General features: G+C 42.6%; 1 protein-coding gene across 1 annotated transcript in view; it reads left to right on the plus strand.

Moving 5' to 3' along the window:
* The window catches only part of GAB2 (GRB2 associated binding protein 2), a 52,864-nt gene that overhangs the window by 20,703 nt on the left and 17,019 nt on the right, over positions 1-15,142 (plus strand). The window contains exon 3 of the mRNA XM_065882374.1: positions 8,266-8,509. Coding sequence (XP_065738446.1) covers positions 8,266-8,509 — 244 coding nt within the window. The remainder of the gene's footprint in view (positions 1-8,265; positions 8,510-15,142) is intronic.

The following is a 15,142-nucleotide window of genomic DNA, read 5'->3' on the forward strand; positions in this document are numbered from 1 at the left end:
CTTGGCCCTTGGATCTCTGAGATGGTGTTTTTTCCCAGATCCTTCCTCAGAAGGGGTGTGGGGAGGCCTGGTCCCTGAAAGGTCTCACAGGGTCTCATGTTACTGCCTGTCTGCCTCCCCTTTTTTCTTCCTCTGTTTTATAGTTTTTATAAACACTAGAAGACTTATATTTTTGAACTTGGGGAATTATTTATACTAGTCTTTAGTAGTTGGATCCAGCAAATGTCTACTTACCATGCGAATATGAATAACATTATAAACTCACGACAAAATAGCAATCCCGCTGGCCAGTGTCCTGGTGGTCAGATCTCCTGGCTTGATTACCACCCCCCCTTTATAGAGAATATATCTTCATTCACATTGATACATCTTTCTACTGGTAGCGCAGAAGGACCCCTGGACTAAGAGATCTGAGTTTTCATTTCAGGGTTTACATCTGATCCACTGTGTGGCCTTGGACAAGTAGCCTCACCTTTCTGGACCACGGTTTCTCCAACTGTAAATGAGAGATTTGGGGGTGAGTAGGGAGGGCGGTGGTGATACTGATCGGACCCTAGGTTCCCCTCCAGTTACCATATTATGTGAGGTAGTGTATAGAGTGAAGGCATTTCGTGTTTGATCCTGAATGTATGAATAAATTCTCTAGTAATGATGTGTGCCAGAGGATTTTGAGGATGATTCCTTTTTAAATAATTTTAGGCTTGTGATTGTGAGTTAAAATGACCTGGATCTATTGATCCAATTTTGCACTCAGCCAATCTGTCAGCAGGTTTTTGTTTTTAGAATTCTCCACCCATCTGATTCTTGCTTTTCAGTTAGCTTTCTCCAGGGGACCACTCATCCCATAAAATCCGACACCATTAGTTTCAACATTCTTTGATTAATCATCTTCTCCCCAGTTAGAACCCTCAGAATTTTACCACCTTTCTACTTCTAGGAATAAATGATATAACAATTGTCAACTAACTACCACTTACTTAGTATTTAATAGTTACTATTTACCCATATTTCACCTCATTGAATCCTCAAAAGAACCCTGTAAGGTGGGTGTTCTCTTTGGCATTTGACAGCATGGGAGAGGAGATGTAGAGATTAAAAGTTTCGCCCAAGGCCCTGTGGCAAAGTAGTTTTAGAACCTGGACTCCCACGTTTCTGAACCACGTCAGGCTCTCTCTGTTGCTCACTGTTCCTTTGGAGTCGGCTGTGGACAAATGATAAGGAGGGCCAGGAAGAGCATGGATGGTTTCCAATTTAGAATTTTGATGATACCAAGAAGGATTCTGGGAAGAATTTGTTCTTTCATTTGGCTTTCAGAACTTGCTTTGCCCTTGATTTTTCAGTTGACCCCAACCCTTCTACCTCTGCCCCAGAATTAAGAACCAGAGATTGTGAAAAACAAAGCCAGTGGATCTGAATCTAAATGTGTAAATATAACTCATTAGGTCTTACATGGAGCAGCTCTCGTAAATTTCCCAAAGATGACTTTGACGTGTATCCCTGGTCTAATCCAAGTTCTCCCTTTTATAAATAAAGAAAACAGGGCCCAGAAAGGTGAAATGACGTACCGAAGGTCACGCAACCAGTTGGCAGCAGACCTGGACCTAGACCCTCATTCTGTTATTTGACTCTGCCTCCCATAAAGCTAATACCATTCACCTCATAGGGATTGTGCAGGAACTCTTTTCTCTACATGGGTGAAAATAATTGGCTTTGAAGACAATGAGCTCTCTTTCAGATCTAGACTCTGCACTTCCTAAATGTGTGACCCCAGAGCTCACTATTAACTTCTCTGAGCTTCAGTTTCTCCATCCCCCCCAAAACAAAAGAAAAAAACCAATGGAGGTAATAATAATATCTACCTCACGGGGTAGACCAGAGACACGTAGTAGGTGCTCAGTAAATGGCAGCTGTGATTATTGTAGACAGTATTGTCCCTTTCGTTCTTATTAGTCCACGTATAACATCTATACAAGGTATAGTTGTGACCTGGAAAGAAATTCCATACCTCTTGGCCAATTTCAGGGTCTCAGCCAGTTCCATGTGTACTCTAGGAATAGGAGCAGTAAGAATGGTGGGGTGCTGTGCTAAATGCTTTGTATAAATGACTTCCAGTCCTTGCAGCAGCCCTGCAAAGTATGTATTCTCCCTATTGAACAAGTGAGGATCAAAGAGGTTTATGTAACCTGTCCAAGACCAGAGCCAGGAGTTAGTAGAGCCAGGCTTTGAATCCAGCCTGGGCGCCAGCATGAACTTTGGTCTATCATTTTACGGGTTCTGAGACCCACTGAGGCTTGGGGTGGGGTTTGGGGGGGGGGGGAAAGGATAAAGATTAAAAGGGCATTGAGATAAGGGAACCAGTCATTATTTGGCCAGTCACCTTTTCCAGAAGCTCCCGCCAACCACCCCTTTCCTGCTCCTGTTATCACTAGCTAGTGGATGGCTGGGCTGGGCTCCTCTACTGAAATCCTTCAGAGCTTTCCTGTTCTAGAGTTTTGCAAGAAGGTGGGAGGAGTGTTTTTATGCTGGGAAGGCTTCCCAGGGGTGATTGTGGAAAGGAAGGGGAGTGATTTTGTAGGGCCCTAAAAAGAAGCCAGGAAGAAGAGGAAAAAATAAAACCCTGCTGAAAAGAAAACAAATTGACTCAGGCATTTTCTGGCATTATCTTTCGTCTAGACTTGGAGATCGAAGCTCAGGCCAGAAGTCTGGAAATGTCCGTTTTCTTCTCGCTGTGTATAACTGACCTTCCTAATGACCCAAGACACATCATTACAACAGCCTTACAGCCACATACCAAAAACAGCCCAGCCACGTATTGTCTAATGTCTCCTTTATCTTTACCATTCTTTCCTTTCCTCAAAAGGTACCCAGGCAATAACAACAAATTCTGTGAATATTTATATGAGTGCATGTATTTGTTTTCACATCCTTATCTCATTCGCCCTTTACAACAGCCCAGTAAGATAGACAAGCAGGCCAGGGATTATCCTCCCATCTTGACAGGTAAGCAACTAAAGCTCAGAGAGAGACCTGTCCATGATCTCACAGCTAGTTAACAGCAGAGCTGGAAATGGATCCCTGGGCTCCTGACTCCTGTCCTGTGCATGAGGTCCACACACTGTGAGGTGGAATTTCAAGCTGCTTGAGTCTTTTCACCCCAAACCATGAGTGCTTGCCTTCTGTTTAGCTGAACTTCCCACTGCCTTGCTATGATGATGGGGTGAAACCCTGAACAGCGGGGTTGGAGGAGTTATAGGGAACTGAAGGTAGGAAGGGGAGAATGTCTCTTACTCAAGGGAGTTTAGTAAGGGCTCGGTATTTACTGAGTGTTCAGTTTTCTCTTCGGAGAAGAAATAAAGAAAAACTAAAGGTCAGATGAATTTAACTGGATGACTGTTAATCTCTTGCATATACTTTACACTTCATACTTTGCAAAGGGCTTATGCGTGTGTGTGTGTGTGTGTTAATTCACACACCATATATCACTCAATTAAAGTGTACAAGTCAATGTTTTTAGTATATTCACAGGGCTGTGCAACCACCATCACAGTCTAATTTGGGAACATTTTTATGACCCCGAAAAGAAACCTTATACCCATTAGTAGTCACTTCCCATACCCCATCCTCACCCCAGCCGTAAGCAACCACTAATCTACTTTCTGTCTCTATATATTTACCACTTCTAGACATTTCATATAAATGGAATCTAGCTTCTTTTCACTTAGCACAGTACTTTCAAGGTTTGTACATGTTGTAATAACATGTATTTGTGCTTTATTTTTTTTTTTTTTTTTTTTTTTTTGTGGTACGCGGGCCTCTCACTGTTGCGGCCTCTCCCGTCGCGGAGCACAGGCTCTGGACGCGCAGGCTCAGCGGCCATGGCTCACGGGCCCAGCCGCTCCGTGGCATGTGGGATCCTCCCGGACCGGGGCACGAACCCGTGTCCCCTGCATCGGCAGGCAGACTCTCAACCACTGCGCCACCAGGGAAGTCCCGTGCTTTATTCTTTTGACTGCTGACTATTCCATTATACGCTATGCCACATTTTCTTTATCGATCAGCTTATATGCATTTGGATTGTTTCTACTTTTGGCTGTCATAAGTAATGCTGCTGTGAAAATCTGTTTACAAGTTTTTGTGTAGATGTATGTTTTCATTTGTCTTGGGTATATACCTAGAAGTGGAATTGCTGGGTCATATGGTGACTCTGTGTTTAACTTTTTGAGGAACTGTCAAACTGTGTGTGTGTTTATAAATTTACTGAGATGTATTTCCCATAGCATGAAATTCACCCTTTTAAAGTATATAGTTCAGTGGGTTTAGTATTTCCCAGGGTTGTGCAACCATCACCAGTCTAATTTTAGAAAATTTTCATCAACCCAAAAAGAAGTACCATACTCATGAGCAGTCACCTTCCATCACTGCTCCCCACCCCAGGCAACCACTAGTTGACACTACTTGCTGTCTTTGGATTTTCCTATTCTAGACATTTCACATAAATAAAGTCATGTAATCTATAGTCTTTTATCACTAGTTTTTTTCTCTTAGCATAATGTTTTGGAGATTCATCCATGTTGTAGCATGTATTAGTATTTCATTCACTTATATGGCTGAATAATATTCCATTGTATGGATATATCACCTTTTGTTTATCCAATCTCTACCTCTTTCATCCCCTTCCTGTATGTCTTTGTCTCTCTTTTCTTATAAGGACACCAGTCATTGAAGTAGGTTCCATACTAATCCGGTATGACCTCATTTTAACGAATTACATCTGCAAAGATGCTGTTTTCAAATAAGGTCACATTCTGAGGTTCCATGAATTTTGGATTGACACTGTTCAACCCAGTAAAGGTACCAAGGAATCATCACATGAATTCAGGTAGTCTTTTAAAGTTGCAAGCTGAGGTAGGCTTTTGGCAAGATTTAGTGCCCAAACAGCTTTGAAAGAACTTTTCTGGGGCTGCAGGCCATTATGGAGCTAACTGGCTTCATAGACATGGCTTTATGTCAGAAGAGTGGAATTCCAAGTGTCTGTGGGCCCAACTCATGCTAACCCTTACTTCATCTTATTGACAGACCTGAAAAACCTCTCTGACTTTGACCACAAGAAACAAGCATATGTGGATTTTTATGCCAGGGAAAATTCTTTTATTCATTCAACAATGAATTCAGTGTAATGAACACCCACTATGTGCTGGGACTGTTCTAGGCACGGAGATACAGAAGTGACTAGAACACATTTTGAGTACCTACAACCTGCAGTGCTTTCTTGGCCCTCTATGCACTTCATCCTCATAAACCCACCCTATGTCAATTTGTAAATAAGGAAACTGAGACTCAGGTGAAATTTCTCTAGCTCTGTGAGTAAACAGACTGGGTCACAGATTTGAATCCATAGCCTGAGCTGGAGGCAGAGGGCCCTAGAGCTGAGGATAGCTCACTCTTCCTTTATACAGACCCACAAGCATTCAGCATAGGGGACATGAAGGATGAGTTGGGTGACAAGGCAGGGTAAGTAGGTTGTGACAGAATGGCTATTCTTGTCAGACTGGGGAACCTGGACTCTATTCTGAAGGTAATGAAGAGTCAGTGGATGTTACTGAGGGAGTATCACTTATTATGCTCTATGTACTTCCTGTGTTTAATCAACACATGATTATGGAGTTGGATCACAGACTGGGCTTCATTCTAGGGGTAAAACTGTTACAAGAGAGACAGTATGTCTGCCCTTACTGAATTGGTAGCCTAATGTATGGAGCGATGAGAAAGAGGTTGGTGTTTTCCTGAAATTCTGTTTGAAACACAAGGAAGTACAGGTGGGAAACAAGATTGAAGAAATAAACAGGAAAGTGGTTTTTAAAAGAGAGAGCTTTGTAAGTCATCTTGAGGATACCAGGGATCCAGTGACAAATTTTAAGCAAGGCAGTGACATGATGACATGCCGTGGTTGCTGAGAAACAGGGGAGAGTCACAGATGATGCCTAGGTTTCCGGCTTGGGGAACTGACTGGATGGTGACATTGATGCACTTCACTGAGCTAGAGACGCAGGAGGAGGAGTTCCGTTTAGATTGTTGAGCTTGACCTGCCTGTGGGACAGCTGAATGGAGACACTCCGTAGATGGGGGGTGGGGGTGGGGATATAAGACAGGGAGCCCAGGAGAGAGAACTGAGCTAGAGATGCAGATTTGTGAGCTGTTACCACATAGCTGAAGCTGTGAGAGTGGACGGGGTACCCCTGGAGAGTCTCCAAAGTGAGAGCGAGGTCGTAGGAGGGTCTGGGGCAGAACCCTGGAGAAAGCCCCCCTTGAAGGGCTGGGCAGTGGAAGAGGAGTCCAAAAGACCACAGAGAGTGTAGAATGCACCAGAGGTTTCCCTTGCACCTTCCCTATGTCTCCTCAGGCAGCGGCTTGGGCTGATCCCCGGCGCTGGGCTTTCTCTGTCCCCCAGCACAAACCCTCTCCTCTGCCACTAGAGAGTTCATCTTGCAGGTCTAATGGAGTAATGAAGCCATTGATTCTGTTAACAAACATCCAGTTCACTACGAGACCTGTAATGGGAATTCATTTTGGAGGTCAACACAGCTGTCAATGGGACAGTTTTTCCCCAGAGGCCTGTGGCTTTTCCTGCTGTACGCTGGCAGAAGTTGTCTTGCCCAGCAGCAGAAAAGACTGCAGAGTCATTAATGCTGTAGAGCATCCATGAGCTGGTGGATCCTGCCCAGGGCCATGAGAAGGGCCCTAAAATAGGTCAGATAACAGGGAACTATGTCCCCTCTGAAGTGCTTTGAATAACCATAGAAAGCCACCATCATCACCACTAAAACATTACCTCCCACTAGAAATTACACCTTTAAATCTTTCTTTTGAACAAAAAAGTTTCACTGTTGGAATTATTGTATGCTGAATGAATGTTTTTGCTTATTCTACAAAGACAGACTCAGAACTTTGTATGTACCTGGGGTTTATTCGGTAAATGCTGGCACTGTAGAGGTAACATCATCAGTCACTGTTCTTAGAAACCCATGGGCCAGGCAAGGAAGCAGGGTGACAGTGGATATAATGAAGCATGGGCCACGTGCTGTTAGCACCCAGAAGAATGGCCAAGTCCATGAAGGTTTCAGAGAGAATGTGATACCCGTACAGGGTCTTAAAGTCTGTGTGTGAGTGCCAGAGGAGAAGAAGTGAAATCCAGGCAGAAGGAACATCATAGGCCAAAACAAAGAATCATAAAAGGGGCCGGTAGTGTATATATATCCATGCCACTCTCTCGCTCTGTCACATAGGGAGGATGGGAGGGAGGGAGACGCAAGAGGGAAGAGATATGGGAACATATGTATATGTATAACTGATTCACTTTGTTATAAAGCAGAAACTAACACACCATTGTAAAGCAATTATACTCCAATAAAGATGTAAAAACAAAAAAAGGGGGGGCTGGTGCATTCACAGACTGATGAAGCTTTCATATGCCTGGGGTATGGGAGGAGGGAAACAGGAAATAGGTCAGACTGTGAAAGGCCTTGTATGTTGTGCTAAGGAATTTGGACCAAGCTTAGAGAGCCAGCCAAATGGATAATGCCCTTGGCTGGGGGTATTACTCTAAACTATTATCTGTCTTTAATACCTCACTTCCTTTCTAACACAACAGACGAGAGTTTAAGATAAGAGTTAAGAGAAAAAAGACCAATAGATGGAGAGTGGTGAGTACAAGATGTGGGGAACATCGTCCTCAGAGGACTTGGAAGGGTAGGCGGGAGGAGCTGGGACCAGTCTTAAGGGACCGTTCCAATTACATGTGCTTTTGTCATTAGTACAGTAACACACAGTCCAGGGACTCAGTAAATAAGTCTTCAGGAAGCAAAGTTTCATTTAGTAAAGCCAGCTTAGCTTTGAGGGAGATGATGAGAGCAGGAGCCACCAAAGAGAGGGAAGGCCGTGGCACTCACTGCCCCAGAGGCTGGCCTTGCTCGAGAGCCAGAGTCGCACTTCTGGACCTCGAGTAGGCACACCTCCTGGAAGTGGGGCAGATACTGCCCAGGCTGTGATAGGGAGTCGCCTCCAGGAGCGGTACAGAGGTCCAGAGCCTGGAAGCCACAGCCCTGCGCTCTGGGAGGGCAGAGCCGGGGCAGGTGCACGAGGAAGAGAATGCTGCGGCTGGACCATTGCCTCTGCTCTTAGTATTTTCTCCTCGTCTGACAACCCAGTTTGGGATAAGGACACCTTCCCTTCCTTTACCATTCAGAGAGCTCTTTCTCCTTTTCACAGACTCCCTGAGGAACATTTCCTCAGCCAGTCACGGCCCCCGCTCTTCTCCAGCTGAGCTCAGCAGCTCCAATCAGCACCTTCTCCGGGAACGAAAATCCTCAGCCCCTTCGCACTCCAGCCAGCCAACCTTGTTCACCTTTGAACCCTCGGTGTCGAACCACGTGCAGCCCGCCTTGTCCACCAGTGCACCTCAGGAGTATCTCTACTTGCACCAGTGCATAAGCCGGAGAGCAGAAAATGCAAGGTAGGCAAGCAGTAGTAGTTGGTTGAGCAACCAGTCGCAGGGCCTAGTACTTTTCAGACTCTGCTTTGTAATTTTAAATACGTAAGAGTAAACTATTTTATCTTTCCAGGTGGGCAAATATATAATTATAAAACAAAACATCATTGTTTTCGCTTAGGCAACCTTCACATTTTATTGGTATCATCTACGTTGCTGTACAATGATAATTGGATTCCAAAGAAGCCTCCCCTTATCAAAAATCATGCTATAGGGACTTCCCTGGTGGCACAGTGGCTGAGAGTCCGCCTGCCGATGCAGGGGACACGGGTTCGTGCCCCAGTCCGGGAAGATCCCACATGCCGCAGAGCGGCTGGGCCCATGAGCCATGGCCGCTGAGCCTGTGCGTCTGGAGCCTGTGCTCCGCAACGGGAGAGGCCACAACAGTGAGAGAGGCCCGCGTACCGCAAAAAAAAAAATCATGCTATAAAAATTTCTGGTTTAATTTGAAAAAAAAGCGTTAGGAGCTAGAGTTTCAGAATTGAAAAAAACAAAGCCAGTGCACTTGTTGGCCCTAAGAGTATAACTATAAAACCTTAATATTGTTGAACAAATCCTTATCTCACTTTGCTCTAGAGCTACAGTTCCATATGGCAGCCACTCTCCACATGTGGCTATTTAACTTTGAATCAGTTAAAATTAAATAAAATTTAAAATTAAGTTCCTCAGTTATACTAGCCATATCTCAAGTACTCAGTAGCCGCACATGTCTAGTGGATACCATACTGGGTAATACAGATATAAAACATTTTCATCATCACAGAAAGTTCTAGAGCAAGGACTCCCTGCTCTGGAACAAGTTTTTGTTTTTCTAACACCATCAACTCTAACAGGTACAGAGCCTGTACATTTTTTTATTACCTTTTATTCCCATTGTTAGGGTAAACAAAGGTGCAGAGCTGGTGGGCTTTGCCAGAGCTAGTTCCCGATTCTACCATGGCCAGCAGATTGTAAATCATGTTCCTTACTGAATTAATTTAGAAATATCTAATTTGTGTTACGAAAATTAAGGCAGTTAGAGAACTGGCTGTATTAATCATGTCACAGAGTATTTTCGTGCATAATCTCACTTAAACCAGTTAAACACACTGAGAGATCGCCAGGGTAGATCATTTATCTCCATTTCATGGATGAAGAAACTGAGACTCACAACTAATAAATGACAGAGAGAGGACTAGAACCCAGGTTTCTCCTTTCTGGTCCTGTATTCTTTTTTCTACACTGTGCTGTTCTGGTTATGGTTTTCTGAGTCATTTTCATGCAACAGAACCTCCCAACACTCAATTTTAAGTCTGCCTGAAAAACCCATTTTCCTGAAGCAGCGTTGATTCATTTGTGAACTTTCACTAGTTCAGTCGACTTCCATCAACATACACATGAAGGGCTGAGTTCTAAAAAGGTAGAATGAATTAACCAAGATCACTGAACTAGTTAGTACCTGATTCTCCTGAAGCATAGACCAGAGACAGTATAGTAGAATGAAAAGTATTTTACAGAGTGAAAAGTATTTTGCAGTCAGTCAGTTATGGGTTCAGATTCAGGTTTGGCCACCTCCTTGTGACCTTGGACCACATAGTGAGCCTTTTTGACCTTCAATTTCCTTATCTGCAGAGTGGGAATAATTAGTTCAAAGGCTTACTTAACGAGCATAAAATGGCAAAATATACCTAAGGTAGCCAGGAGGTAGGAGGTGCTCAGGACACATTGCCAGATGCTCTCCTGTGCCGCCTCCCCTTCTACTACATGTAGGATTGCCTGGTGGTAGAGAATGCGAGGTCTTACGGTCATAATTCTAGTGAAAGACGGAGCACTTTATATTAGTGCCTCTCCAACATTAACGTGCATATGAGATACCTGAGGGTCTTGCTGAAATGCTGATTCTGATTCACTGGGCCTGGGGTGGGTCCTGAGATCCTGCCTTTCTGCGAAATGGCAGATGATGTCAGTGCAGACTGCAGAGCATACTTTAAGTGGAAGGCTTTATATAGTATTAACAACTTGCCACCACCTCCAGTCCCATGGTACTGCTAAAGCAACAGTGAACGCATGTATAAATGTCTCTGCTTGAATTAGCAGCTGGGGCCCACTCTCTGTACCCTCACCTCCTCTGTAAAACCTCTTTTAAATCTCCCTAGCTGGAATTCATTTTTCTCTGAATTCCCATAGCAGTTTTTGATGATCTTTCTCACAGCATTTGGAACTTTCTACCTCGTATTATGGATTTTTGTATTAATATGTTACTGTTCTTTGGGACAGGACTCAGGGCACATAGTAGGTGCATAATAAATATTTGAACAAATCTGTGCTATGGAGGTAACATAATAGATGAGAGAATTTATCTACATCTGGGGAAGCAGCTTAATTGTAGGGCCTTGATCAAGTTGTGCTTTTCTCTGTGTCTTTGTTTTTACTTGTGTGGGTGTGGGAGCGAGAGGGTGATGAGCAGGATCTCAGGGAGATTTTAAAAAATACTAAAGTTCAAACAGTGTGTGTAGAATTCCAAGCAGGAAAGGAGGGCGGGAAGGAAGTTTTCTTCAGTCTAGAAGGATTATGTAGTTCTTGGTAATGGTGGAGTAGCATGCATGACACTAAACATACTGTAACAATTATAAACTCTGGACAAAACATTTTAAAATCCTGTTCAAAGGCACTGAAGAGCAATCAAAAAGCAGGACTGATTTGACTCTTCAAACAAGGGACCCACATTTAGTGAGATTCAATTTACATGGCTTTTGCTATGAAGGAAATTTCTATAACATATCATCCCAAATGTCAGTATACAATGAGAAATTGCTGGACATGTGAAGAAACTGTAAAAGTTGACCTATAGTCCTAGAGAGCTCAGGTCATAGAAACAAGTTAAAATCAACCCAGTTTTTGGAGCTAGCATACAAAGACTTTAAAATAGTTGTGTTACTTGCTTTAATCTATGGTGGGAAGAGGGGGTGGATAATGAGTAAAGAGATGGTGAAATTTAGGAAAGAGATAGAAACTTTGAAAAAGAACTTAGGAGTTCCAGTTCCGCTATGGTGGCAGAAGCCACCACAGGCTCCTGTCCCTCCCACTAATTACAGATAAAAACTCTGGGCAAAATATAATTACCCAAAGACTCTGTAAAGAAAAAGAAAGGAAGCAGATTATGGAGGGGAGCAAAACTTGGAGATGTGAGTACACAGGTAAATCTTCTGTCTCTGGTGGATTTGTCCTGAGAGTGGGCTCCATCACAAAGCAGCACAGTGGGGCAGACTGCTGAAACTCTAATAGAAACCTCATCTTTCTGGTTAGAGGAACCAGAAAAGGAGCCCTTTGGGGACTGGAAAGGAGTGGAGTATCCCAGTGTGGAGAGAGCTAGTGAAGGCAATTCCTGATTCTGGATATAAACCCACACAAGTCTCAGGCTCACCTTGAGCTACCTATGTGTGGGACAGACTCAAATCAGTATAACCAGAGCTTTGTGAACTAAACTGAGATTTTCACTACCACACACAGAGGAGAAACAGAAGTTACAGGTTGAACCTGACCATATTGATTGCCTGAAAAAACCAAATCAACATTCTGCAGAGGATGATAAAAGAACCCAGAGTCTACACAACATTCAGAATATAATCTGAAATTTCTCAGCCTACAGGGAGCCAGCAAACTAATTCTCAAGGGAGAGCACAGATGCCAACCCCAATATAACTAATGTTGAAACTACTACACAGAGGTTTAAAAGCCCATTTTATAACGGTATTCCATATGATAAAGGAAAACACACTTGAAATTAATGGAAAGAAAAAGAAACTCATATCAACCCAGAAGTCTATATTCTGCAAAAGTATTCCTTCAGGAATGAAAACAAAATTAAGACACTCTCAGATGAAAGGTAAATAAGAGAATTTCCAAGAGATCTGACTTAAAGAAATAATAAGGTTAAAGCAAAGAAGTACCAGAAGGAAACTAAGATCAGGAACGAAGAAAGAGCAGCAGAAATAGTAAATATCTGCATAATTATAAAATACTATTTTTTCCCTCCTAAGTTTAAAATGCGTATGAGTGCTGAAAGCAAATATTAAACATTATCTAGTGGGGTTTTTAATCTGTTTTTATTTCTGGTAAAGGAAGCGCTCTTCTGGTAAAGGAAGAGCTTCCTTTACCATTTTTGGCCATGTGAGTCCCTGGTAACAGATTTTCCCAGCTTTCATTTATGTGGAAATACCTTTATTTCACCTTTATTTTTTAGAGATATTTTTGCTGGGTATAAAATTCTGGAATGATGGTTTTATTTCAGCATTCTAAAGGATGCCATTCTATAGTCTTCTGACCTTCATTGTTTCCGATGACAGGTCAGCTGTTCTTTTTATTCTTATTCTCCTGTATGTAATGTATCTTTTTTTTCTCTTCTTTTAAAAAAAATTGTGGTAAAATACACATAATATAAAATGTACCATCTTAACCATTTTTTTTTTTTTTTTTTTGTGGTACGCGGGCCTCTCACTGTTGTGGCCTCTCCCGTTGCGGAGCACAGGCCCCGGACGCGCAGGCTCAGCGGCCATGGCTCACGGGCCCAGCCGCTCCCCACGCGGCACGTGGAATCTTCCCGGACCAGGGCACGAACCCGTGTCCCCTGCATCAGCAGGCGGACCCTCAACCACTGCACCACCAGGGAAGCCCCATCTTAACCATTTTTAAGTGTACAGTTCAGTAGTATTAAGTACTTTCACATTGTTATGCAACCAATCTCTAGAACTCTTTTCAACTCTCAAAATTTAAACTCTCCACTCTTAAACAACTCCCCATTTCATCTTCCCCCAGCCCCTGATAACCTCCATTCTACTTATCTGTATGAATTTGACTTCTCTAGGTAACTCATTTAAGTGGAATCATACAGTAGTTGTCTTTTTGTGCAGTCCTCAAGGTTCATCTGCATTGTGGCATGTGTCAGGATTTTCTTCCCTTTTAAGGCTGAATAAATATTTCATTACATGTATATTCCACATTTTGTTTATCTGTTCATCCATTGTTAGACCCTTGGGTTACTTCCACCTTTTGACTATTGTGAATAACGCTGCTGTGAACATGGGTTTATAAATACTCTTCAGGACTCTGCTTTCAGTTATTTGAGGTATATACCCAGAAGTAGAATTGCTGGGTCATACGGTAATTCTATTGTCGCTTTCTGAGGAATTGCCATACTGTTTTCCATAGTGGTTACACCATTTTACAACAGTGCACAAGGGTTCTAGTTTCTCCACCTTCTTGCCAACACTTGTTATTTTCTGGTCTCTTGATAGTAGCCATCCTAAATGGGTGTGAGGTAGCATCTCATTGTAGTTTTCATTTGCATTTCCCTAATGATCAGTGATAGTCAGCATCTTTTCAGGTATTTGTTGCCAATTGGTATATCATTTTTGGAGAAATGTCTACTCAGGTCCTTTGCCCGTTTATTATCAGAGTCTTTTGTTATTGTTGAGTTGTAAAAGTTCTTTATATGTTGTGGACATTAACCCCTATGAGATACATGATTTGCAAATATTTCCCCCATTCTAAAGACTGCCTTTTCACTCTGTTGATTGTGTCCTTTGATGCACAGAAATGGTTTTAATTTTGATGTAATCCAATTTATCTCTTTTTACTTTGGTCACCTGTGGGTTTTTTTTTGCGGTACGCGGGCCTCTCACTGTTGTGGCCTCTCCCGTTGCGGAGCACAGGCTCCAGACGCGCAGGCTCAGCGGCCATGGCTCACACTCCCAGCCGCTCCGCGGCATGTGGGGTCACCTGTGTTTTTTATTTCATACATAAGAAATCATGGCCAAATCCAATTTCAAGAAGATTTTCCCCTGTTGTCTTCTAAGAGTTTTATTGTTTTAGCTCTTACATTTAGGTCTTTGATCCATTTTGCATTAAGTTTTGCATACAGAATATGGTAAAGATCCAACTTCATTTTTCTGCATGTGTATATCTAATTTTCCCAAAACTGTTTGTTGAAAAGACTGTACTTTGCTGTGGAAAAGATCTTTCCCATGGTCTTAGCATCTTTACTGAAAATCATTGAGGGTTTATTTCTGGACTCTGTATTCTGTTCCCTTTGTCTATATGTCCATCTTTATGCCAGTACCACACTGCTTTAGTTACTGGAGGTTTGTAATAAGTTTTGAAGTCAGGAAGTGTGAGACCTTTAACTTTGTTCTTCTTTTTTAAGATTGTTTTGGCTATTTGGGCCTCTGACTGATTTAAGTTTTTTTCTTTATCTTTTTTCAGCAGTTTGAATGTGATATTCCTAATGTGTGTTTTTCTTTATACTTACTATGTTTGGGGTTCACTTGCCTGTCTGATTCTGTGTGTTGATATTTTTGATTCAGTCCAGCAAAATTTCTACCTGTATTGCTTCTGCCCCATTTTGTCTCTCCTTTCCTTTGAGGCTCATGTGAAACTTCAGTTACTCATATGCTAGACCACTTGAACCTTACCTACATGTCACCGATACTATTCTTTTTATTTTCCTATCCTTTTTCCTTTCTGTGCTCAGTTTGGATAGTTTTGTTTTGTTTTGTTTTGTTTTTTGCGGTACGTGGGCCTCTCACTGTTGTGGCCTCTCCCGTTGTGGATCACAGGCTC

This window comes from Phocoena phocoena, chromosome 8, assembly GCF_963924675.1.
Source record: "Phocoena phocoena chromosome 8, mPhoPho1.1, whole genome shotgun sequence".
Taxonomy (NCBI): domain Eukaryota; kingdom Metazoa; phylum Chordata; class Mammalia; order Artiodactyla; family Phocoenidae; genus Phocoena; species Phocoena phocoena.